This window comes from Anas acuta, chromosome 7, assembly GCF_963932015.1.
Source record: "Anas acuta chromosome 7, bAnaAcu1.1, whole genome shotgun sequence".
Lineage (NCBI taxonomy): Eukaryota > Metazoa > Chordata > Aves > Anseriformes > Anatidae > Anas > Anas acuta.
Genome location: NC_088985.1, coordinates 30,895,463 through 30,920,767, shown reverse-complemented (window position 1 = coordinate 30,920,767; position 25,305 = coordinate 30,895,463). Strand labels below are relative to the sequence as shown.

General features: G+C 40.0%; 1 protein-coding gene across 6 annotated transcripts in view; it reads left to right on the top strand.

Moving 5' to 3' along the window:
- The window catches only part of GFRA1 (GDNF family receptor alpha 1), a 260,122-nt gene that overhangs the window by 111,794 nt on the left and 123,023 nt on the right, over positions 1–25,305 (top strand). For 4 of the 6 annotated variants that reach the window (XM_068688820.1, XM_068688819.1, XM_068688816.1 and 1 more), the window contains 2 exons: positions 4,179–4,481; positions 5,766–5,849. In XM_068688820.1, the coding sequence (XP_068544921.1) occupies positions 4,373–4,481; positions 5,766–5,849 (193 nt within the window). In that variant the 5' untranslated portion in view covers positions 4,179–4,372. Of the gene's footprint in view, positions 1–2,224; positions 3,115–4,178; positions 4,482–5,765; positions 5,850–25,305 lie in introns of those variants that run through there. The other 2 variants (XM_068688818.1, XM_068688817.1) reach the window with 2 other exon arrangements.

Genomic DNA, 25,305 nt, shown 5'->3' with positions numbered 1-25,305 from the left:
GAGGATAAACAAAGTCTAGCTAATTACTGAATTTACAGATCGGGCTGAGTACTACTGCTATAACCTGTCTAGAATTAGCTCAGTGAAGTCACCACTGAAGCAGGAGTGACTTCTGGCAGTGGGTGAGGTGAACAGTGAAGGTCTGGTGTTCTGCAGTGGTGGGTGATCCAGTTTGGGGTATTTTCAGGCTGGGACCTTTGTAAATTCTCAAAAACCCTGAAAATGGTTTGTAGCTATGATTTGCAGGAGAGTATACATAAGATACGCGTATACATTGGCACTTGAAATTTGCTGCATACCTCAAGTGTTGATGGGACAGGAGTCCAAAACACAAGTGATCATTTGGGTTCAGCTACCCAAAACCACAGTGATCCTCTATGAAGAGAGCAAAGTACTTGTGTTGTCTCACTGCTGTCAGGGTCTCAGTATTAGTTTAGGAATAAATGGAAAGGATGGCATCTGGAGACTAATGAATACTGGACATAAATTGACAAAATCTATAGCAAATTCCATCTCCAAAAGAAAAATAAAATAGTAATTTCTGCCATGGTACAGTTGTTCTCATGATATGCAGTAAGCTTTCTCATGCCTCTAGACCTGATTTAAAAAAAAAAAGGCAATGGTTGAACATTGAGCAAGTGTATGTAGAAAGGACTTTCTCCTTGGATTTTGTTTTTAGAACATAGTTGTGTTTTAAAACTTTTTTGGATTAAGAAATGTTAACCTTTTTTAACTTTGAATGCTAGTTTTTCAGTGATAAACCAAAGACTGGCAAGAGGAGTGTTTAGTGACAATCTTCAGCATTTTGGATGCATGCTTTTCCAGATGTCTTGTTATTTCTGAACTGCCAGTAACATTTTTATTTTTAACACTTTTAAAACATGATTTCAATTTCACTGTAATAGTAAACACCCCACAAAAGCTGTGTTTTATAACAGCAAAAGTCACTATTAATGCAGAGCTGTGCAGTGTGTTGGTTTTATATACCAAATAATATTGCGTGTATGTGTGTTTACATATGTATGTATTCAGAACATTAATGCATGAATGGTTTCGCAAATAGTGGTCTGGATTTCAGTCTTACTTTTGCTTGCCTTGCTCTGGTATGAATGTTGTAGCTATTCCTGACTTACACCTCTAAATTATAGGTGAATTAACCTACCTGTTTATTAGACATACAAATAGCTTCTACATTAAGCTGTACCAAACAACTTGTATAACTTTGCGTGCCATAAAGATGTTAAAATTACCAGTGAAGAAGTAATCATCTCTGTACCTCACTTCAATTTGCACTGAAGTGTTCGGAAGGCCAGCTTGTTGCATTGCTTATATAGCAGCTACTTCAAAAGCTGAGACTGACTTCTATCAACAGTGCCATCACCAATTTAGCACCTTCTGGTTATCTTTGAACACTCCAAAAATCTGGCCATTGTCTGTTTCTCTTTGATGGTATCCTTGTACATGCAGCAGATAACAGATTTTTATTTTTTTTTCACTATGGATAGCATATGTCCCCTCATACTAAACAACCAAAACACAGAGGGTTGTAACTTGGTCAGTTGCAACCTGAGATCAGGACTGTGACTTCTTGGGGAGAATCAGTACTCTGGACAGGTTCATCTGTCTGTTTTTCATAGAAATACAGCTCTGCCTGTTAAGAGAAAGTGGCAGGAGTGGAAGACCAGAAAAAAAAAACGAGCTTCCACCCAGCAAGGTTCTGTGCCTGGTGTATTTTCTGTCTACCCCAGCATATGCTAGGCTTTTAAGGAAGCGTTTCTGAAGTACCTGACAACAGTCTAGCTCCATCTGCCACTCAGTTTTCTCTGTAAAAGTGGCCAGCGTGATCATCTTCCCTTCTCAGAAGGAGAGGCAGGTTCCTTCGGGCAGCATGTGTTGCGAGGAGAAGCGCATTCCCCAAGTCAAACGGGCCAAACAGCTTGCTCGCCAAATTGCCGAGTACAGCGCAGGCTGATCCTTTCCAAAGAGAAAACATTTGGCTGCAGCCAAAACCCAAGAACACCTGAATCGAATTTTCCGCGTCTGAAAGCGAGGAGGTCCGGGCACCGGCGCTATTTTCGGCTTTGGGGGCAGCCCTACACGGTAGCAGCTGCGGGGAAGCCACCCCAGGCGCAGCATTAGGGCCACCTGCCACGAACCGGGGACGTGAGGGGGCGCTGCCCCCTCCGGGAGCCGGCTGAGGGCTGATGTCCCCCGGGGGGCTCCCCGGGGCCGGGCTGAGGGGACAAGAAGCGGCGGCCACCCCGGGGCCGGCAGGGGGAGGTCGCCGCCGCCGGGCCCCTGTGGAGGCGTGGGCAGGAGGGAAGCCGGGCATCGCCCTGCCCCTAACTCACTCGCTCGAAGCGGTGGCTTCCCCTCAGAAACCCACCCGGGTCGCCCCCTGCCCGCCCGGCTTCCCCGGGCAAAGTTTCTCGGAGGTGGCGGCGCCGCACCTGCCCCTGCCAAAGAAGCCCCAGCCCCGGCGGCGGAGGAGGCGAGGGGTGGCACCGCCGGCAGGCGAATAAATAAAGTTGCGGGTTTGGGGAGGGGACGAGCACCCCGGGGAGCCTTCGGCGGGGCTGTCAGCGGCTCGCCCCGGGTCTCGTTCTCCCCCCCACCCCCGCCCCGTGCACGCCCGGTCCCTCCCCGGGAAGAGGCGCTGCCCACCCGAGGAGGCGCCCGGCGCCGGTGCCCCGCTGCCGCTGCTCACTCGCACACAGCCACAGCCGGGCGTGCACTTCTCGGCGCCCCCGCTAAGTCAGCCCTGGTGTTTTCAGGTTGCTCAGACCTGAAACCTAAGGAGAAAAAAAAAAAAAAAAAAAAAAAAAAAGAATTAAAGGCAAAAAGCTCAGCCGCTCAGCTTTTGCGTCGCTGCTCCTGCCGCCGGGGGTGGGAGCGGTGAAGAGGAGAGAGGTGGTTTTCTATTTTTTTTTTATTTATTTTTTTTTAACCTCCCTCGATTTCAATGGATGTGAACTTGGAGTCTTTGGACCTCGGAGGTTTTGGAATATCTACCCGCTGATCCTTTTTGTTGTGGCACAGCAGCTCGTTTGGGGAAACCATCCGAAGACAGCAAGATGTTTCTCGCTCTCTTGTACTTCGCTTTGCCCTTAGTGGGTAAGTTGCCGGGGTCTGATTTCTCTCTGTACATCGCTTCATAAAGCAAGGCATAGGGTTTATGGCATCGGATGCCTGATGGTTGCCAGCTTATTGTTTAGGCAGAACAGTGAAGTTTCCAGTAGTTTTTTATGGCTCTGCTGCACATCACTTAGCCCAGTCTACGTTTCGGGCTTCGGGAGGTTGTACACTTAGGTACTTGCCTGCGTAGCCTCCTGTTAAATTGGGCTCTCACAAGTTATGGGAAAACTTTTCATTTTAATAAGATAAGGCTGCTTAGGGGGTGAGGAGGGTGATCCGAGCCGGCTGAAGGATCACATCTTCACCTGGAGCTGGCAACCTGCCCGACTGCGAGAGGTTTGCAGCCCCGGCTGGCTCCCTTTCCACAGGAGGTGTTTGCCTTTCCGTCCGTGTGTCTGAGGGAGTGTGACGGGGGCACGATGGAGAGGAGAGAGTTAATGCAATTTGCTTTGTTCTCCCGCAAAAGCATCATACGTGGAGAGAAATGGAAGGGGGAGAATCATAAATCCCCCTTTTAAGATACGTGTAGAATAAGCAAAACTGTGTACAGCCTTTAAAAAGTGACTGACGCAAAAAAAAGGAGGCTAATATCAATCAGCGAGGATACTTATCTCTCCGAGCGGGTTGTTCGTGGATGTAATTGAAATTACAGCAAAGCTGTTGTGGAAAGTGAGGCTGAGTGTTTAACCCCTCAGTTAAGCACGGGAGCGGGGAGGTTATTTGTTTCTCCAAAGTGGATCCAAGGAATAAGGAACGCTCGTTCTGTCAGGCACGTTAACCCCTCTGGGTTTCCATTCCTTTTTGCTTTTTCTCATAAACCAACTGGCAGGGTCAAAACCTCCACTTTCTGCGTGTTCCCACTACAGTGGATCTGCCTAAGACTGTGAAAGCCCCAGGTGGTTTCCAAAACCACCCTGAGGTTTGCAAGGTGCCGCCTGCGGCGAGGAGGTGCCTTGTGCTTCCCGGCTGCCTGCCCGGGAGCCCTGGTTAGATCGGCCACATCCCTCAAAGAGAGTTTGTTGGTTTGTGTTTCCTCTTTCTAGATGTACTTCTGTCCGCAGAAGTGAGCGGGCTGGCTGGAGGGGACCGCCTGGACTGCGTGAAAGCCAGCGATCAATGTCTGAAGGAGCAGAGCTGTAGTACTAAATACAGGACACTGAGGCAGTGTGTAGCTGGCAAAGAGAGCAACTTCAGCCGGGCGACAGGCCTGGAGGCGAAGGACGAATGCAGAAGCGCCATGGAGGCTCTCAAGCAGAAATCTCTGTACAACTGCCGCTGTAAGAGGGGCATGAAGAAGGAGAAAAACTGCCTGCGCATTTACTGGAGCATGTACCAGAGCTTACAGGGTACGTTGCAAAACACAGAAACATTACACTCCCCCTAATGCAGTGTGATTTCGCAGCCCCTCGCGTCAGCTAGCTGCTGCCACTAAGACTTAACTGAGGTTCTGACCTCGTAATTCATATTGTGCTCTTCAGCTGCAAACTGAGGACCTTTCATCCGACTCAAGAACAGCTGCTGCTCCGTCTCCTGTTGTTGGGAAATCCACAATGAGGGTTTCCTCCAGGGGACCCAGCTGACCTTTCTAAACCAGAGTCAAACGATAAGGGCATTAGCAAGTGCAAAAGCTACAAAAACAGTCATTTGGAGACATTTTCCTAATAATTCAAGTCCTTAATTAGGACTCACCTAACAAGATCACAAGACACTGAAACTGATTTCTTAGCTCTTTGCTGACAGTTAAATGTAATATGAAGAGGAGCATTGTTTTAAGGAAAAGTTTTTGTTTCCAGTATACTCTAGCAATAATCCCTGGGCAAACAGAGGCAGAAAAAAGATCTGTGCTTCCTAGACCAGGAAGTGCCACTTAAAAGGGATATGACAGTGACTGACTTACAACTTCTGTTTTCATTGATGCCATTGGCAAACTTTCCATAGTCTGTTGAGAACAGTCAGGTCCTTGGGAGAGATCTGTCTTTTTTTTTTTTTGGCCCTGCTTTCTCTAGCCCTGGAGTTGAAGATGCAGTCTTTCATTTCCATGTGGTCCCCATTAAACTTTTTTTTCTGTACCTACTTTTGCATTCTTCTGTGGAAGCCATCCCTTTCTGTTCGTTTATTCAGGCATCAACTGGAACATTTTAATGAGTCAATATCTATTTGTGTTCTAACTTTCATAATAAATTGCATTACTCTTGAGCATTTTCTGCATCATAACTAAGTTTCCCTTCCAACAGCATCTTGCTAGGAATGTTTTATTCCAAAGATGTTATTTTTTTGGCTGCCACCTGGGCTGCTCCTCTACATAAGAACTCTGCTGCTAATGTGAGCGAAGGGGAAACATCCCTTCTACAGCTCCTCTCCTGTTTGCATATTGAGATGGGACAGTCTGGGTGATGTCAGACTGTTACTGCAAATTATGACCTTATCCACAGAGGAAGGAGAGAAAAGAACTAGTGACAGGGATAAACAACTTGCTTCTTTCAGGTGTTTATAGAGAAATAGCCACACATGCAGATTAAAGCAGAGTACCTTTTCCAGCTACAGAGTAATTTTATTTGAAAGTAAAAGTAAACACAAAATCTTAGCCTGAATTCTTGTATAAAAAAATTCAAAATATTTTTTGCCTTTAGGAAATGACTTGCTTGAAGATTCCCCCTATGAACCAGTTAACAGCAGACTATCAGACATATTCAGGCTAGCACCAATTGTATCAGGTAAGCAGACTTAAAATTCTTTAGCTGAAACATGCTTTTAATCTGCTGCTGCTATGGAACTTTTGTAGCTTGTGGAGCACAACCCTCTTAAGTAGAATGTTAATGACTTTTTGGATTTAATAAGTTCATGATATAGTTGCACAGAGCAAAATACTAATTGGTTTTTAAATAATAAGTAAAACTGAAGGAGTTCTTGGCAGGATGGCAATTTGTATTCTTCGAGTCGTTCTTGACAATAAATGCTAAATTTTCCTGTAGGTGGCAATCTGATTCCCCATGTTCCTAATTTCCTTTTTGGGAATGTGGTCAGTGCAAGTTACCTCCCATTGACATTCAAGAGGAACGGAAGATAATCTTTCAGATGTTTCTATAAGGGAATGCTTCATAGTTTCACACAGGTTGTTTTTATTATTAATTTCAAATTAAGGCTTGTCATATTTTCTGAAACTGCTGTCTGTTTAAGGAGCCAATTTACAACTTTTTTCTTTTTCCAGTTTTTCTCTTAATTTTTGCTGTTACTTTGTGCGTATCTTTCAGAACTTATTTGTAGTAATTAGAATATGTTGCTCAATAATTAAATTACGCTGCTTGTTTTTATCAGATTAAGTTACACTCATTTAGGATCATATTGAAACAATGAATTTGTGGCATTGATGGGGTTTACAGGTCAGAATTCATATTATTTTTTCATAGTTTCAGGAAGTCTTATGAAGGTGCAGTACATACTCAGGACTTCTGTTTGTTTAGTTTCATAATACAAAACAATGCAGAGCGTAACGCGTGTGTCTGATTGTGTTAAAGCTGTAGTTAACTGACGTGCTACAGATAAGCTACAGATAGGTTGCTCTTCAAAAGAAGGGAGAAAAAAAATGCCAGAGAGAGTGGCTTGACCAATTTTGAGCAGTACTTACACTTGTTAGGACCTTAAGTCTCATTAAAAGCCAGGGGGATGTAGGTTGTTAAGCATTTAATGGTACAGATTTTCAAAGGCATATAGACACATAAAATGTAGATAACTGCCCATTGGGATTTTCAGAAGGGCTAAGTGATTTAAATAGGTGTTAGATGCCCAGATGATTTTAAAAATTCTAAGTGCTTAATGCATCTTTAGGTGTCTTAATGCCTTTGAAAATCAGACCTTCAGTCACTTTTCAAAATGTGGCTTCAGATACAAATCACATACATCCTTTGAAAGGATAATCTGAGTTTGGTAAGGAAGTCTGTTGCAGAAATAGAGAGCAAAGATTAATTTCTGAAGAATTTTTATTTATTTATTAAAACCAACACCAAGCAACTGAATACAAAATCAATATAGAGGAGTTCTGGGCTGTTTTCTTAAAGTTTATGGTCAGCCTGCCAAGGGTCAAATTCTAACCAACCTTTGCAGTGCTATGATCTCTGTGGAAATACCCTATGTACGCTCTGACTCTTCATTATACTTCAGATTGCATATTTATTTACAAATTATTTTAGAACTGCAACAAGTTTTTCTACTTGTTTAGTGTGACAATAAAATATGATATATTTGCCAACAAGTGATGTCCTTCCTGCCACTGCCATTTGGAATGCTGGTGGGCTGGTTAGGACACATTCACTGTTAGTGGTGCACCACAAATTCCTGTTCACTTTGATGGAAGTTTCAGTCTTACAACAATTGGAGGCATAGATTCGCACGGAACAACAAACAAACGTTTTAATAAAGAGGAAAAGCATCAGTATTTGAAAGTATTGCAATCTTTAAGAGAAATACTAGCAAAAGTTACTTTACTTATCATCATGGCTACTACTGCATGTACCGTTCTTCAGAGGTGCCAAGTCTTCAAGTTTTTCAGGGCTCTTTGCATACCCCAAACAGCAGAGCTTTTGTAAGATTTGTATGTCCTGATTTTTTTATTTTTTTTTTAAGATAGAAAAAGTGTACAAGCAGTATTGGCAGTAGTGTCGTAACTGCTGATCTGCTAATATGATAATATATTCTTACAAATGTTGCTGCAGTGTTAACTCTCATGAAAGTTACCTGGGTGCAATTAAAAGCAGAGATTAACCCATGCTTCTCATTTAGGTTATTTTATCGTACTGTATGACTTGGTATATATCAAGCCTACTGCTTCTGCTGTTCTTTTTATTATTAGTTTTTTGAAACAGTGTAGAAAATCACAGTAATTGTCGTCTGTGGTACATGGGGGCAGGGGGAGATGTTTGGCTAACAGGACTATTTTGTGTTTTATATAAGTCTTTTGGAGCACACCTAAGTCTAAGAAATGGAGGACAGTTTTAAAAAGAGGTTAAAGTTGGCCTGATTCTGTGCTGCAAGATGTTCAAAATTGCATCCTTAACTTAAACAGAACACCATATTCTTATTCCTTAAAGCATCAATATGTTGACTTAAAACAAAATTCAGGAATATATTGCTAACCCTGTTACTAATTTGTAGTTTCACTCCATTTCACATTAACATAATATGAACAAATTATGTGGTTGTGCAATTAAAATGAAGCTTTGTATTATATTTGTAAGTGGCTCGCGTTGCACTGGCACTAGTGGTTTAATTCATCTAGAACTATAAAGAAAAGGTGAGTGTTCTATGTAAAATTTAAATCAATGTCCAACAACATAGAAAATAAAAATCTAAACCCACAAAATTACTTACCATAGTGCTAGTTAAGCACAGGGTATCATATATCTAGATACTATAGGAAGCATGCATTTTGTATTTGACTCTACTAAATTTGCAGGGCAAGTGTAATGTAAAAAAAGATGACTAAAATAGGAATGTGATTTCAGTGTTTGATTTACTTGTGAAAATGTGTTCTGTGTATTCAGGAGCTTGACCTTCCTTCCTCTCTGTCTATGCTTTAAGTTCAGAATTCAGCTCCTCCTCTGAAGTTAGTCCTGACACTTCACATTGCCAAATCCAGGACTGTAATTCTTCCCAGTACAGAGCTGTCTTATTTTTTGGTTTGCCATATATATGTCTGATTTTTCTTTAGAAATACCATGTCTGATGTGGAGCTTCTGCTTCAAGGTTGTGAATTCCATGCTAGTAGGTAGCCCTTGGAATTACTGAAGACCTGCGTGTGTGTTTCAGAGAGTAGCAGATTTGGGTTACTTACTGTGATGTAAAGCTTAAACAACCATTTTTGCTTAAACCTTAACAGCTTCTGAGAGGTGAAAACATTTTAAGGCTATTGACTTACAACTACAGTAAATGCAAAATCTGTTGATTTGATTTTAAGAGTTGAGTTTCACACCAAAGTAAGCATAGACGCTTGAATTAGTTTGTCACTTGTTAAAGCTATCTACAGCTTTTTACTACTTTGGGAACGGTTTGCCTCTTGAATTTGTATTTTATTTGACCATCATGACTGAAAGATACCTTACTATTTTGATATCAACTGATACAGGGTAGTGGTCATCTCTGTGCATATTAAGGAAATATCTTACATTAAAACTCTAGCTTCATGTATCTGTAGAAATACTTACAAAATAAATGTTTCTGAAATGTCTCATTTATTTCAGCACTAAAGCCAAATAAAAAGCCTTAAGTCATGGCTGTGAAGTGGTGTGAACCAAATACATAATGTTAAACAGAACTGAATATTTAGATCAACATATTTAGGATGACGTATGCATATGGATTCATTTTTAAGTTACCTAGTTAATCACAGGTTTATTATCCAAATTTTCAGCTATGTACCACTTCTTCTTTATTTTACATCTGCTACGTTAAAAATAATCTTAAATAACATGCAACAAAAATCAGGGTTTCTTAAACATGGAAGTTTTGCTGGTAATCTGTGGTTGGTTACATGCTTAGTGTAGTAAGTTGTTTTTGCAAAGTGTGTGTTGTGTCAGCAACAAATGAGAGAGAAACTGGCTCATAAGACTATTTCAAAAAGGAGATTTTCCTGATTCTGCTTTTCTTGTAAGAGGCTGTTTGCTCGTCAAAGACTTTGTGAATCTCTCATTGCAGATAGTATTTGGGAGCTTAAATTTATTTAAAAAGGGTATACTCTATACTTACAATGGTAAATTTGTTAATTAAAAGGAGAGTTCAGTAGACAGCACAACAAATGGGGCTTCTTACGGGAGTGTGCAGTTCCTCATTGGAGTGATGTGAGGAGCACAGCAGATGAAGGTACTGGCGTACTGAGTAAGCTAGAAGTATGAATGAAAACAATAATTGTCAGTAAGGTGGCCCTTTATTGCATTTAAAAAGTTGAGACTATAAAAAAAGTCAGCAGTGATGGAATTTTCGTTCCATGTATGTGCTGGTGGTGTTTAGACAATTTTATATATGGTCTTTCTGTGGGATACTTAAGGGTTTCATGGAGATGGGTCTCCCTGTAGGATCTCTGTGTGGTTCAGAAGAAAGGAGTGGGTTAGTAGTTTTCCCTCATCTGAGCTATTGGAAGTCTTGTAGGCATCCTGTATCACTGGAGTTCACCAGTGAGAAAGTGGGTGCTGGGAAAGAATGAACTCCAGTATGCAAAACATTTCCTTCAGGTCCTCCCCATTGCTTTACCCTTCCCAGGCTGGGGTGCAGGCATCACAGAGAGTGGGTTGCAAGTGTTTCCTTTGGAAAAGTTACTATGAGCAAAGGCAGGGGAGGAAGACTAGGGTATTTCAAAACAGATTTGCAGGATCTAGAGAAACAGAGATTCCTTGTCCATGTGCTTAAAGCTCTTCAGGATTTGCTGTGCTTATCCTTTCTCTTTCTGCTACTTCTGTAAAGTACAGGGTACACAATGAGAAAACACCATGTCATAGTGTGTTAATATTGTCCAGGCCTTCCTAATCCTCAAATTCTTTTAACCAAGAGTTGACTATGTTTCCCCATCCATTATCATAATTCTCGTACTAACGTAAGAGCTGTGCCCTACTAAGTAAAAGTAACCTGCTGCTACTTAGTAAATTACTTTTCTTTTATAGAATCCAGATATACATCTATTATTATTATTTATATTTATTATTTATGTTACAGTCTCTGTCCTAGTGAAAAGATTCACTGCTTTTTCCTTTTGGAGTTTGTGGCATGTGAATTAGTGGCTTCTGCAATGAGTAAATACGGTATGACATCCCCAATTCCTGCAGCCTGAGGCCTCTAATCCTGAGTCTGTTCCTAAATCTACGTGTATTTCAAATACTATGTATTTTTCTAATTTAACATGTTCTTTAGACATTGTTGTAAGAATATTTGCAGTGCCATGTTTCTACAAGGGCAATTTAATTTGCAAACTACTAAATATGTTGATTTCTCTTGATTGTTTACAATGCTTTTCTATTAGCTCTTCCCTTTTATATTGTTGCATTTTTTTTTAATTTCAGAAAAAAGAGATATTTCATGTTACTTACCTTGCACATTCACCCAATTTCATAAACAATAAACCAGATCCTATTAAGTTAATAGGAGTCTTGCAATCTGATTCTGTTCCCACTGAAGTAAGCATAACACATCAAAATCTTTTTATTTGATTACAATGTATTCTGTTTCCTGTGGTAATTTTTTGGCTTAGTTCTGGTTTTCTGACGTGCGGTTGAGGCTTTTGAAACACAAAAGTAAAAACATATTGTTAATTTTGCCTACACTAGTCTGTCTGATGCATAGCTATATTTTCCTTTCTCAGATATTATGTATTAATTAGAATAATAGTTTTTGGACTGATACTTAATATGATTGTTACAATTGTAAATCTGGAGTAACGCTCCAGTGAGAATTTGTGTCCCTTTGCATGTTTCAAGAAACAAACAAACAAACCCGGGCATCTATTTTAGCTGCATTTAACAAAATGAAAATAGTTTGACAAAAATAAATCTAATAGGAGCATGTACAATGTTTGTGTTCTTTGACATTTCTGTCTGCAGATTTTCTTTGCAGAGACAACTAGGCTGGCTTCCAGTCAGATAACAAGTTATCAAGGCTGAATAGATACTAGTTGCTGATTTCCATTTCTGCCATTTCCATAATCAGATTGGACTTCACACAAAAGAGTGTCACTTTGGTGACTGTTGGCTTGCAGGAGCTCTTTGAATTTCCTGTTTTCTGCATTTCTTGAAGCTAGATCTGATTATGAGAGGGGAATTAAGTACCTTGCTGAAGTAACTGATTGACTATCTTATAAAGGCAGTGCATACACACTTTAACTTCAGCAGGAACATGAACAGGCCTTGAAACACCACGTAAGAATATGTAAATATTCACAGCTTAGTCCATATTTCTTGCCTTGGTGAGATAATTGGAACCTTTTTTATAATATCTTTTAAGATTTTATAGAAGAAAATTTCTATCCTCTTTAGCTTGGCACAGTTCTGAGCAAATGCAGAGTTGCTTTTCCCAGTAGTCTAGGCAGGGCTTGTCAACCCATTTCAGCATGGGAATGGGATGAAATCCATTCCATGGAAGGAGGAAGCATCTGGTGATACAACACAGAGTATTTCTGCATGAATATTCAACATCTCCTTGAATGCTAGGAGCAAGAGAGAATATGTAGGAGACTTGAAGGAAACTCCAAGGAGAGCAGTGTTCTCCTGAAGCCTCAAAGGAAAGTGATGGGAGATAGCTGGTTGAATAAGCACGGCCTGGCATTCTGCTTTTAGCATATAGTACATACAGTGAAGCACATCTTTGTCTCAAGTAGCCTCTTTGGAGAGCGGAATTGCCATTCCTTTAGTCTGTATCTTTGCAAGAAAGCCTCAATTATAGTGTGGTGAACCAGGTATCAAATGAACATGTGCACATGCTTTTGAGCAGCAAATTGTGTATCCTGCTGTTTCTAATCATAGGCCAGCCTTATGGTTTGTGTAAGTACCACACTACTTCTTAGGAAGTAGGAGCAAAGGTGCGCAGGTATCTGCTGATATCCCAGCGATATTGGTGGAATTACTTGGAGAGATGGGGTACTCATTGCTGAGGAGGGAAGCAGGGTCTGGTCACCCATGGGGAGAGAGGCATCCATTTCAAGGAGCTGGCAGGAGCAGTCATGGGCTGTGGGGGGACAAAACAACTCACCAGGAAGTTCACATTCTTGTCAGGTATCCTCAAACTGGTGTGTTGCAGGGATAAGCAGTTGGATGCAGCAGTCTCTTTAGCAGTTGAAGGCATGACATGGCGAGAGCAAGAGAAAAAGCCCGTGTTTCCTCTGACCTGGGTCTGTGGCAGCACAGGGATGCTGCAGTGGTGCAGGTATCAGGAGGACTGGTGCAGCAGGGATGGTGAGGCATCTGTCTATAGCAGTCTTCCTCAGGGGGCTTGTCGGTAAGCTGCATCCCTTTGTGAAATGCAGAGAACAGTGCCAAAAAGAGCAGCATCCTGCAGCTCGCCGTCTCTTGATGGCACAGCAAGGTGCAGCTCCTGGCAGGTGATTTGCAGTCTGGCTCTTAACATTTTAAAATATTTTAGAACTTTACTTTTATAGCCCTATTTCTGTTTGATTCTCAAGGATAGCTTTGGCAGCGTTGGAAAAGCCAGTGGTATCTGTCAGGAGTTGACAGTATGCTAAAAAACGCTGAGAGTAAAATGCCTGTATGTGATGAAAAGAAATACGAATTTCTGAGTTGCAAGGCAGAACTTATTTGTGATAAGCATCATACATTTCTAATTTTAAGCTGTATGTTGTATTATTTTAACCTTGGAAAGGAATGTGTTCACAGGTTTGATTTTGGAAGTGTGGCTATTTTTGTTGATGAAGCCAGTTCTGTAATTATTTTATATTAGTGTTTCGGTATTATTTTGACATGATTGCATTTTCGTTGGGTGAAACTAATGCAACAGTGCTATTGATGTAGTTAGGGCATTAACACAATTAAGTTATTTTCTGGATAGTTCTTTAGTTACTGTGATGCTTTGATGACAATTTTTGTGTCAGGCTATTGTCCTGTGCAATCTTCACTCAGCCGAAAATTTAACATGAGAGATGCATGACATAGTCTAATGGCATAGAGATAGCTCTTTCTGCATAGAAATTCACAGAAATGATGGGTTGTAAAGAGAGTTGAAGATATCAAACAATTTGAGTAGGAACCCATAAATAAAGATGAATTTCTGCATTCACTGGTTATATGATTTTATCACTGTCTGGTGTCCATAAAATACATCTTCCCATTAAAGTTTTGTCATGCAGCTGATGAGGTTCAAAAGTGTTAAAAGCTTCCACTTCCCTCCTTTTAAATTCTGCACCCTAAATTCAGTATTAAAACTCAGTTCAGCAAAACCCGTTCCTTCCTTTCACTTTTTTATGACAGGCTCCTCCACGCTCTCCTGCCTGCTGGCTTCTCCTGGTGGCCCTTCTCTGCCCCCACTCTGCTCTCCCCTTCTCCGTGCTCCGGCGCCTCCCTGTCCTCCACTGTCCCATGCCTCTGCTGATGCGTCGCCTCCTCTCCTTCTTGAGAGCTGCCCTATAACTCTGCTTTTTTTTCTAGCGTTCTCCAAGCTTTTCTCACCCTCCATATAAAGAGTTTGAAATGTGGTCTAATAAAAGAAATTGTTCCTGAGTAATGGAGCTAATAAAGCCCGGTTTCCTATAAATTCGAGTCCTCAATCTCCTCTCTGCACCCTGCTCTCTGCACAGACACAACTCCCCTATTTTCTGTCTCTGTGCTGTGCTCTTTCCACAGATGCTTCCTCATCACTTCGCTTGTCCTTAATTCTGCCCCACCTTGCTGGTCTCTATGGGGCAGCATGTGTTGCAGCTGGCTGGACGTTAGGCACGTAGCTATAATACATGTGGGTTGGCACCTTCTTTTTGGAGACAGAGAAATACCTGCCTTTTCCTCAGCAGGCGGGTCCACTTGAGTCAATCTCCTCCATCCAAACCTGCAGTCTTTCATCACATTTGTAAGAAGTTCCCTTTCTATGTCAAACGTGGCCAAGCGTGTCCTGTGGGTTAAAAGGTTGCTGAGAACATCAGGGGTATGGAGATGAGAGAGGAGACTGATAATCAACTTACCTATGTTTCCTTGAAAAACTAGGATTAAAAAAAACAGGTACGATTCCTGTCATATCACAAACCATTAGACTGTGACATATCCCATCTTATTCTAGTCTCATAAAACATCTACTGTGTTGTGCAAGTGATATAAATAAACATGCAATGGACTTGGAACGCACAGACAATTAAGTACAGTCGATGGCTGACAGTTGTACCGGATAATTGAGCATCTCAGGATTCTTAAAATGGAAAATAATTCATGCATTTAGGTTAGTTGGCATGAAGATTATTTACTCAGATTCAGAAATAAAACAAGAAAGTAAGATCGTGTCCAAAAGCTGTTATGTGTGAACACATACATCACATTTAATTATTTGAGTAATGCTGTATCATATTTACAAATGACATCGCATTTCTTGGAGTCATCTTCTTTTCCAGATGGAATATGGTCATAAAGAAAATCAAGAAAGATGATATCTTTTGCTGGTAGTTTTAAGGAATTATGTCCAAATACCCGGCCTTCCCCAGGCTTGCCACTTGCAAATAGAGTGGAATCTATTCTGCACAGCAGTGACTTTGCATTAATGAACGCTTAAGCAGCAGATTAAAATGTCTGTTTAAAAAATAGGTTAGGATTATATAATAGCACAAGTCTGGGATACTAATAGCAGCGAAGATAATTTTATTGAGCAGATTAAGCGCAATTAGTTCTCAACTACAGAATGTCTAAATACAATGCCGAATCAAAGCCCAGTCCCTGCAGCTTTACTTGCTTTCCTTCACACCTACAGGATCTGCACCTGATGGCAAAGTAAATGATCATTTTTATTGTTCATTTCATATTGCCATGGGAGTGTACTTCATGTTATCCATTAGGACACAGGTAAACAAGTCTTCACCACACGCACCATCATGAAACGAGACATGATTGAAGACAGCAAGGTGTCTGCACTACTTGAAATGCTTTTATAAATTGATAAATTTGCTTGTCAGATTTCTTTAAAGGATTGCATAGATAACGCTTACGATAGCCTTATATGAAAAGTTACGAGAATTACAGTTTTATCTTAAACACATAATTATTTCCCTCATAAGCTATTTGCTTAATTTTAGTCTCCTAAATAGTGAAAGGGAGACAAAAACTTGCTGTGGTTGATAACACTTATGACCTGATGAAGTAAACTACTTTGATCCTCTGAGAGGTCAAACTGTGTGTGTGCTTCTAAGCAAACATTCCCCAAGGCTGCTGATGCGTGAGATGTCTCTTCCCATTGCCAAATGTCCCACCTTCACAACAGAAAATTAAAAGAGACTTGTAAAGAAATGTGGTGTGTTAGCGTATTTGATCTTGTGTATAAATTGGTGAGAGATTTGTTGGATGCAGGGTGTTGTTTTCTTTTTTTGCATTACATAGGGATATCCACATGGCTCTTGTGGTTTGAGTAGAAAGTGAATGCATTAATATTGCTGCATTAATGTTTAGGTAGAAAGGCATACAATGTTGTTGTTTTTTTCATTCAATACATAGAGAGTAATTTGACTTGAAGCTTCATTTAGCTCTTTAGTACATTTCTGCTGTATAGCTAAACATATCTTATCTTCACGCCCTTGACCTTTCCCTAAGAGCTGTGGGAAGATTAAAGTGCATACACAAGAACAAATTTAGAATTAACCTATTTTGAGGAAAATGCTACCATATGCCTTAGTTATCCATGAAATGGTATTGTGTTTTTGTCCCTACAACATGCCTGGTCTGGCAGAGCTGAGTAAAACAACCCTCTGCTGGAGTAAGCCTCTAGTACTCCTAGAAATGAGAAGGTAGGTAGCTCATTCTTCACTCCCCACTCAATCCTCATCTTCCTTGCGGAAGCTGCCAACAAAGGCGCCAATTACAGTGATGATTTCTGTAGCTCAGGTATCTGTCCTGTAACATGCCCCCTCCCCCCAGTCTCAGTCAGTGTAGTTCACCGTGTGAATGCAGTATAAATACTTTTGGTCATTACCCTCTTGCACTGTGTTTGAACTAGCGACTAAAAGGTGAGGTTGTCAATATATTAAGGACATCATTAATGGCATAACCACAGCCATAAACGGTGAATAATTGTGACAGCTTAGCTTTATTTATTTATTTCTTATTACAAAATGTGTTGGTATCTCCAGGCATCTTTTAAACTGTACAGATACTTCTGAAAACAGACTTAGTGACATCCACTGTGAGCAACTGCTCTGCAGTGTTCTTAATTATCTACTTTAAATTATTCACTTTAGATAGAATGGTTGTACTTGTGAACCTGTTATCTTTAGGGCTTAGGTATGGCATTACTGTGCAGTGATTACAGAGTCTGAGGCTAGCTTTCACCTATGCTAGTTGCAGGTAAGCTTACAAATTCCTCAGATTATTAAAATGAGAGTTAGCTCCTTCCTGTTGCTTTCAGTCAAGGATTTAAATGTTGCAAACTTTGGGTTCTACTCTAAAGAGAAAAGGTCAACATAAAAATATTACAAATATCAATACTTTGCATAACTAAGAAAATGAGCAGTGTTCTTCCTTTGTGCCTTACAAAATTGTATTTGTAGCACTGCAACTGTATGTAGAGCTTTTTCCTCATTATTTTAAATTATTCTTGTGATTTAAATATTTATGTAATCCTACACAGACATAGTAAAACCAAAACCGTGTCTAAAAGATAATCAATAAGTGGCTGTACCTATGATACTAACAGGAGGCAAAAGAAATCGATTTCATAAATAGCAGTGTTTTCTCTAAAGTTGCTCTCGGTAGGATGTTCAGAAAAAATCACAGATTTCTGTCATGCAGGCAGTGTGCCATATCTGGTCTAGACTGTGAGGAAGAAAAGTAATTTACAAGCTACAGAAAGAACTATTTTGTCCCCCAAAGAATAAAATAGAGCAAACGGTTAGCTCCCCTTAAAATTAATGTGCGCTAATTGAAGGGCTCAGGACAGCTCTGTAAAAATTGGCGTTCAGGCTTGTAGAATATGTAAAGTGACTAGTTTCTGTCTTTAGCCAGAATGAGAGGTATAATAAATGATCATGGACCCAGACTGGGTTGAAAAGAGCTACTTTCCACTGCAGCTATCAGAATGGGAGACGTGTAAAGTGCTTGTAACAGATAGCTGCTGTATCTCCATAGCAGGCTGTACTTCCTCTGTGGCAAAGAGTGTCACTGATAGATTAGGGTGACAATTCATAATGTTCCTGAGAGTGAGCGCTACGTGTTGAACGAGATCAGAGGCTCAAGGAGCATGTCTTGGAGAATTAAGGTTTATTACTTAGCCGTCTGTGTAGTTTTCAGAATTTAAAAGGATTTACAATATCTGAAATATGTTTAAACTCAGAAAATACTGGTATTTCAGAGTAATACTTTGCAAATCATATTTTCCTCAGATCTTAGTTGTGTGCAGTGTCTGATTTGGGGTATTACCTTTTTGTTGAGTGACGTGGCAGAGTAGCAGAGTAGCAGAGAAGTATTGTACAATTCTAGAAATTCCTGTGCGTATTTGGAATGATTTTGTAGAGTTCAGAACAGGAAAGCTAGAAAGGTTTTTTTTGAATGCCTTAACTTCTCAGATGTTTATTATTTTGGACTATTTATTTTTTAAAGAGTGGCAAAGGTCTTAAAACACATCTCTAAATCCACCTGCAGCTGTTCAGCAGCAGGGTTTTGGCCAGCTGCCAGGACCAGTGTATAACGGATATTAGGGCAGAGGCGAAGGTTTCTTTGAGGTATTTTTACCACTGGGGGACTCCTGCTGTTCACATTTCTTCCGTACCATGTGGAGCAGCTCAGGTTTGATTTCCACGATGGAGTTCACGCGCAGGGTGGACGGGCTGCTGGGGCTGCGGGAGGTGCAGCCAGCGTAGGTGTCGTGGAGAGTTGTGATAATTTTTATTGGCAAATGCAGCATTTACCTAGTTCCTGTTGTAACACCCAGCTGTTAAGCTAAGCTGGTTCTCTTCACATCTGGTGCTAGCATGAGAAGCTGTGTGGTTTGTAGAAGATGTGGCTGAGTTCATTTTTCTGACAGTTTTATCCCTAGCCTTTTTAAGGCTTGAGTGAGGAGGTGCTGGCAGGACGTTAGCTTTTTTCATATTAAATGTAAAGGCTGAGTTAATGTGTATTTGGCAAACACAAGCACTTTGAGGTCACGACACTTAGGATGTAGCTTTTTCTCTTTTGTACAATTCATTTTTGTCACAGCCTTGAAATTATATTCAAACATTCCTTTTCCAGTATATGATAGAAATTAATGGTTTGTCATTATCAAACGTCACCTTTGCTGATGCACTTAAAATCTGACTAATACATATATGAAAGGAAGAGTTAAGGTACAAATGCATCTCTAATTACGGGCCTGTCCGACTTAGAAGTTTCTTTTCATAAATCATGCAAGATGAGGTTTACTGAAAGGAAGGCTAGGAGCCTCGTTCTTGTAAACTTCCAGAACTTGCCCCCAAAATAGCTCTTTTCCATTGAAAAGAAAAAAGTGTTTATCCTAATTTCTTGGCTGTACTTTAGATGGGTCATTCTGTGACAGTGTAATTTTCTTCCTGGTAGGAGTTTTCAAAACCTTTACAGGTGGTATGAGAAGACCACTGACTTTTGCCATAGTGCTTTTTAGGAAGGACCGCAGAGAAGGGATGTGTTCGTATCCGTTCATACAGCTGAACAGCAGCTGGCAGCTTGTAAAGACCCAAACCTTCCTGCCTGTAATGTGGTATGGTGTCCTTATACCACAGGATATTTAGGTCAGCATGTTTTTAAAGACATCTAGAAAAGGGAAAGCCAAATATTTTCGAGGCGGTATTTGTTGCGGTTGGATTGCAAGCTCCGTCACAGTTCATTTCGTTGTGCTATTTCTTCTGTCTGTAGTTGTAGCATCACAGCCAAGTGAGTTCAAAGGTGTTAGTTTGTTGGAAACAGAAGTCCCTACCCTCACCTCTAGCTTTCAGAGCCTATTTAATTTATTAGAGTTGATAAAATGAATCACACTTCAGATTGTCAATCATGCCACTGTTTTATTTCATAAAACAAACAAAGAAGAACCAAGTTGTGTTTGCTTCATGAGGAAGTTTGTCTTTTGTTGTTTAGAGAATGTATCCTGTGATGACTGTCATACGGCATTAATTTTTATGCTGTACTTAGAATTTCAATACCTGAATTTCTGGCAGTTTCTTTTCTTCATTGGTGACATGTAAATGTTGAGTATTCAGTTGAATTTCTTTTTTCTTTTAAGTAACACCTGAAGTGAGGCAGGCTAATGCAAGGCAAGAAGGTAACAATTTGTACTTTAGTAAAACTAAAAAAATTCTCAAACCGGTAATTAGAGGGCTGCAGGTAGTAAGAAGTATATTTAAACAGAAAATCCTCTGGCCATTGTCGCTGTACTTTCCTGTGTGTTGAACAGCCATTCCTTCAAGTACCAAAACTGGGCAGTTGGCAGCATCCTCCTGGAGAAGGATATAAATTCCTGTATTTGATGTTGGAGAGAAAGAAATGACAGGTTTGCTTTTTAATGTGGTATAATTCCGTAAATTCTAGTGCTATGTTATATCCTAATGTGATTAATGATGATGTGTAATGAAGCATAAATGTTTTTCTAATTGTTGCTCTTTTCACTAGTTGTGAATTGGCCACTAATGGGAAACTTAGAGACCTGTTACAGGGGAGATCAGGTAGATGGGGAGCAGTCACCCTGCAGCAGCCATTTGCCAAGCCCAATGGCAGTTCTTAGGGACGTGTGACAGAGCAGGAAAAGTGATGTTTGCATATTTTAAAATGTAGTATTTCATCATGTCACATAGTTCTGTGAAGAACATATGTTGTACTAACTACAATAGTATTCCAGTTATTTCTTTTAGTTTCAGATTTGTTTTTCTTAAAAGGAGGGTTAGATCAAATTCTGTAAAAGTTTGCTTCATATTTTTGCCTTCTTATATCGTGGCAAAGTGTGTTTTGTATTATTTTGTCTGTTCATCTGGCAATTTTTATTTATTTTTTAAACATGGATAACCCATATTTGTAACATTAAATTATGAGAAATAATTTATATGAGAAAATACTTATTGTAGGCTATGTTTCATAATTAACCCAAAACAAGTGTTTTCTCTTGCTTTCAGTCATAGGACAGCCATTTACGTTCTATTATTAGGGGCTCTTTACTGTAGGCCTCGGTTACCATTAAGTCTCTAGTTGTTCTCCATCAGCATTAGATCAAGATCAGCTTCACTGGTCCTGATTTGTAGTCCTTCCTTAGGCAAAATTTTTGTTTAGATCAAGTGAAGCTTTCCCAGTTGAGCTGCAGAATATAGCCACTGTCAACAATGCTCCGTCTTTGTGTGTTCTAGATTGGGAGTCTACCTCTAATTGCATCTTTTGGAACTCCGTATGTGTGTGTGGCTACTTTATTCACATAGCTATATTCACACTGATATTACCTTCCCTCTAAGTTATTTCTAAGCTCTATGATATGTAAAGAATATTTTTCATGTTTTTAGTGCAATTCTCAATTTCATTTTTGATTGTAATTTAAAAGCTTTTTGGTGTTACGCCACAAAAAGCTCATGGGCTTCCATGCACTAGTCTGATGCCTCTGCTAGATGATCCTAGAAATACCTCTTCCAATAAACAGTACATGTTCTTGATAGTTATTCTTGTATTCCAACTTCTGTTTCTTTGCTTTGAGCAATCTGGTAAGGAACCTACATCAACCTGAGCCTGGGAAATGCCTTCCAAGCAGAAGAGAATTTCAGTGTGGATGGCTCTTGATATTAAAGACCTGTAATTGTTTACAATGCATAGGATGTTCCATACTCTCTCTTATATCGTCTAAAGTTCATTTGATAGTAATACGTGTGTTACTGTTCAGTAATTCCTGACCTATCTCATTCTGCTGAAGGTTCTGAAAGGCTCTTTTAGCGGCAAGATGGGCTTTCATGCAGTGCTTTGATGTCCTGTTTGTGATGCTTATCCTGTGTCCTGTATATATTCTAAGGGCTGCTGTGATCGTCACCTGACTCTTAAAATCGGTATTCATTTCAGGAGAGCAAGCAAGCCTTAAACAGTTATGGTGTGAAAGCTGCATGCCCTGATATATCAGGAAAGATAGTACTGAGACTTTGTATGAATTCATTCACAAAACTGATATCTGCATTGCGCAGAACAGAATCAGTGGCCTTATGTTTTTCCCCTAGACTTCATACTACAGATGGGGAGAATTATTAATGTGGAACACTGAGTTTATAGCTCAGCAGTCAGATAGCAGCTGTATTTTCCTGCATTACCAGATCCTCAGCAACATCTTGTCCTGTTTGTAAAGCCATCTAGTTTATGAAAGTTAAAAGGCTCCCAAACAGATCAAGCCGCTCGAATTTGTGCATTACACAGCTGCCAGATCCAGAGCTGATGCACAGGGAAAGCAATATATCTGACTTCATTTAATTGATAATGTTGGCACTTTTCATGCCACGGCTCTGAAAGGACTGCAGCTTAGTAGTCGCCCTTGCCTGGCTTTATGCTGGCATGCACCCAAACAAAAATAAGTTAGCTCTCCTGTGCTGTGGCTGCTTCAGTTCTTCAAGATGCTTCAGTCAGTAGAAGTTCAATGCTAAGAAGAGATTTGAATCACGAGGAAAATGAGAGAGAGTGACTGCTCCATGCGCTTTGCATGGAAGCACCGAACATTAGAGGTCATGCAAGCAGACACAGTGCTGGGCACAGACCTCTGGGGTCCTGAGGTTGGACAGATGAGGTGCTTGCCTACCACAAGGTATTGCACTGCAGCCCCATTCACCACAGTGTCACAAAAAGCCACAGATATTTATCAGGCAGTTGTTATTTTTGACATGGTAAAGCAAATTTAAGTATATTTGTCACAAATATACTTCTTAATTACCTCAGATTTTCAGTACACAAAATAAATACCTTTTAAAATATATTTCTCTCTGATACTGGTCATAGTTGTCATTATAAAACTTGCCTTCGTCATTTAAAAACAGTTGTATAAAACTTTGATCATTTTTCAATGTTTCATTTAAATTACAAAGTTCAGTAAGCTTTCTTTGCCCAGCTTATCTGTAGAATGTATACGCTTTATAAATACCCAGTGCACCAGTATTTAAAAGGCCGTGTGTTATCTGAGAAAACTCATGTAGAGAATCAACAGCTCTACCATAGGAATCAGTCAGCATAGTACTGCAAACAAGGGACCTTTTGTACCTCTACAAATGCAGAGCAGCATGAATTTTACAACTGCTGAGTGTACTCCAAAGTTAATTACCATTTAGATTCTAAATAAAATAATTCTCTTTAAAAAATTGTGTGGAAAAAAATTTTAGTGGCGTATACCATCCTATTTATTATTTATTCAACTATAACTGAAATTGTAATAAGAAGTCAGATTGGAATCATAGGCTGTGTGGAAAAGTACATCTTTTCAGTGGGGATAATTAGCTTGAATAGTGCTAATGCAGTTATCTGGAACCTGAGTTACTTTATTCAATGTATATTTGTGCTACGTAAGACACATTCTATGATGCCAAAGTCTTGGTTTTAATAAAGGGGTTGAGATCAATATGATTATGCCACTAAGCGATTTAATTGAAAAGAAGAAGCAGTGATGCTTAGGAGTTGTGTAAAGCACTGCTGTGTATGTTAGAGTGTGTACTGTAGCGTATACACTGTAAACAATAGTGTGCAGTGCATGTATACTTCAGGAATTGCTTTCTAGCTTGGGGGACATGATTCCAAATTTAAGTTTTGCTCAACTTTTCATTGAGAAAGAAGCCATGCCACAGATGGGGGGAAGTGCTGTTCATGAAGCCCTGAGCTCAGGGCTCAGGGTGAGAAGGTGCTGTGAGTGTTTTCCCCCATGGTTCACAGCCCATCCTGCGATGCTGCACCACCTGCTACCTCTCATTCTGCAGTCCTCAGCACCTTCAGGTTCTTCAGTTACCTTCGGGTTTGGTTGAGGGCAAACTTTCCAAACATAAGAACAGAGGTGTACCTTCTGGCAATCGCATGTCCTTCCCTTGTTGACTTTTAATTGATATATTTTGGCCAATATGCTTGTGCTTTCAAATATTTTGAATGGTTTCAAAGGAAGTTTGCTTTCCTGTTAAGCTGAATAAAGCTCGTCAATGCTGTGCTTGATTTTTATTACCCTGTATAATTGCTAGTACAGACTGTATCAGATTTCTAGTACTCTCACATTCTTCTTTCTAAGTACCAAATCTTCTCAGTTGGTCTCTGTTGACTCACTTCTTGAATTGTGTCTTTGTTTTTAACCAAACAACTATAGAAATACTTCTTACTCCTTTTTGTTTTCTCATAGCTACTTTTGGAGAAGTCCCCCGTTTCTCAAACTCTTGACAGGCTTGTTGTGTAGTTGAGTACATTGTATTACATCTTGCCATGTAAAGCTATCAAATGTGACTGATGGGGACAAACTGAGCACTTTGTAGTCTCTAGGGCAGTGACACTGGAATGCATATTGCTTTCAAGAATAAAGGATTGTTTTTAAAGGTTTATGAAATGGCAGTATTTAATACTTTACTTTTGAATAGATTTAACAAAAATTTTCCATGTTGTCAAGTTAGAGAAACCAGTGTCTGTGTTATTTTAGAGAGCATGTTGCTGCAAAAAGTCTTGCTTTGACATAGATTGGAAAACAGATGGGACAATGAAAAGGCACATGGATAATTTGCTTTTCATTTGTTTTGTTTCATTGTTTGTTTTTCTTTTGTTTTGTTTCCAATGCCAACACATTTTGGTGTTTCTTTGTGTTTGAAGGTTTCTGATTATTCTTTCGCAATGCCCAAGGGTCTTGACTGAACATATTATGAATTTAATGTCATTATTACTGAGACCAGTAATTCCTTCAGTTTCCAAAATTTTGGGAAGATAGTACAGTCTAGGATCTAAACACCTACAAACAAGAAACAAAGAGGTGAGGAAGCCCCAGCTATTGGCACGTTTGGCAGATGAAAGAGTTTCTCAGTCTTCAGGTTAACTTGCTGCTGTGTTTGCTATTTTCTTGCTCAGGAAAAACTATGATAGTATACAGGAGAAAAGAAGACTCATCTCCTTAAAAATTGTTGGGTTATCTTCTTCCCACAGTGTTACTGAAGCCAGCTGCATCTTGTGGTATCGTTGGCCAGAGAATTCATTTATTGCCATTCCACAGAGAAAAGTTGAAATTTAAATTAGGTTCCGCTAACATTCCTGAAATTCCCATGAATTTGTATTTCTGGAGGCTGTGGTGTGATGCCCAAACTAAGATACTTCCTTTTCTGTATTTTGAACTCCCCTACCTCCATTTTGTACAGCAGTCTTCATTTCCAGGCCTGGTGCTGTGTAGTTTAACTGTATCACCTGCATCCTGATAAAAATGCTTGGGAATTGGTGATGTGTAAATTGCTTCTTCCATTTAATGCTTAATAAAGAAGCTTTTTCTGAAGGAAAGATGAGATATAAATGTAAAATCTTTACACCAGGAAAGTACCTTTTA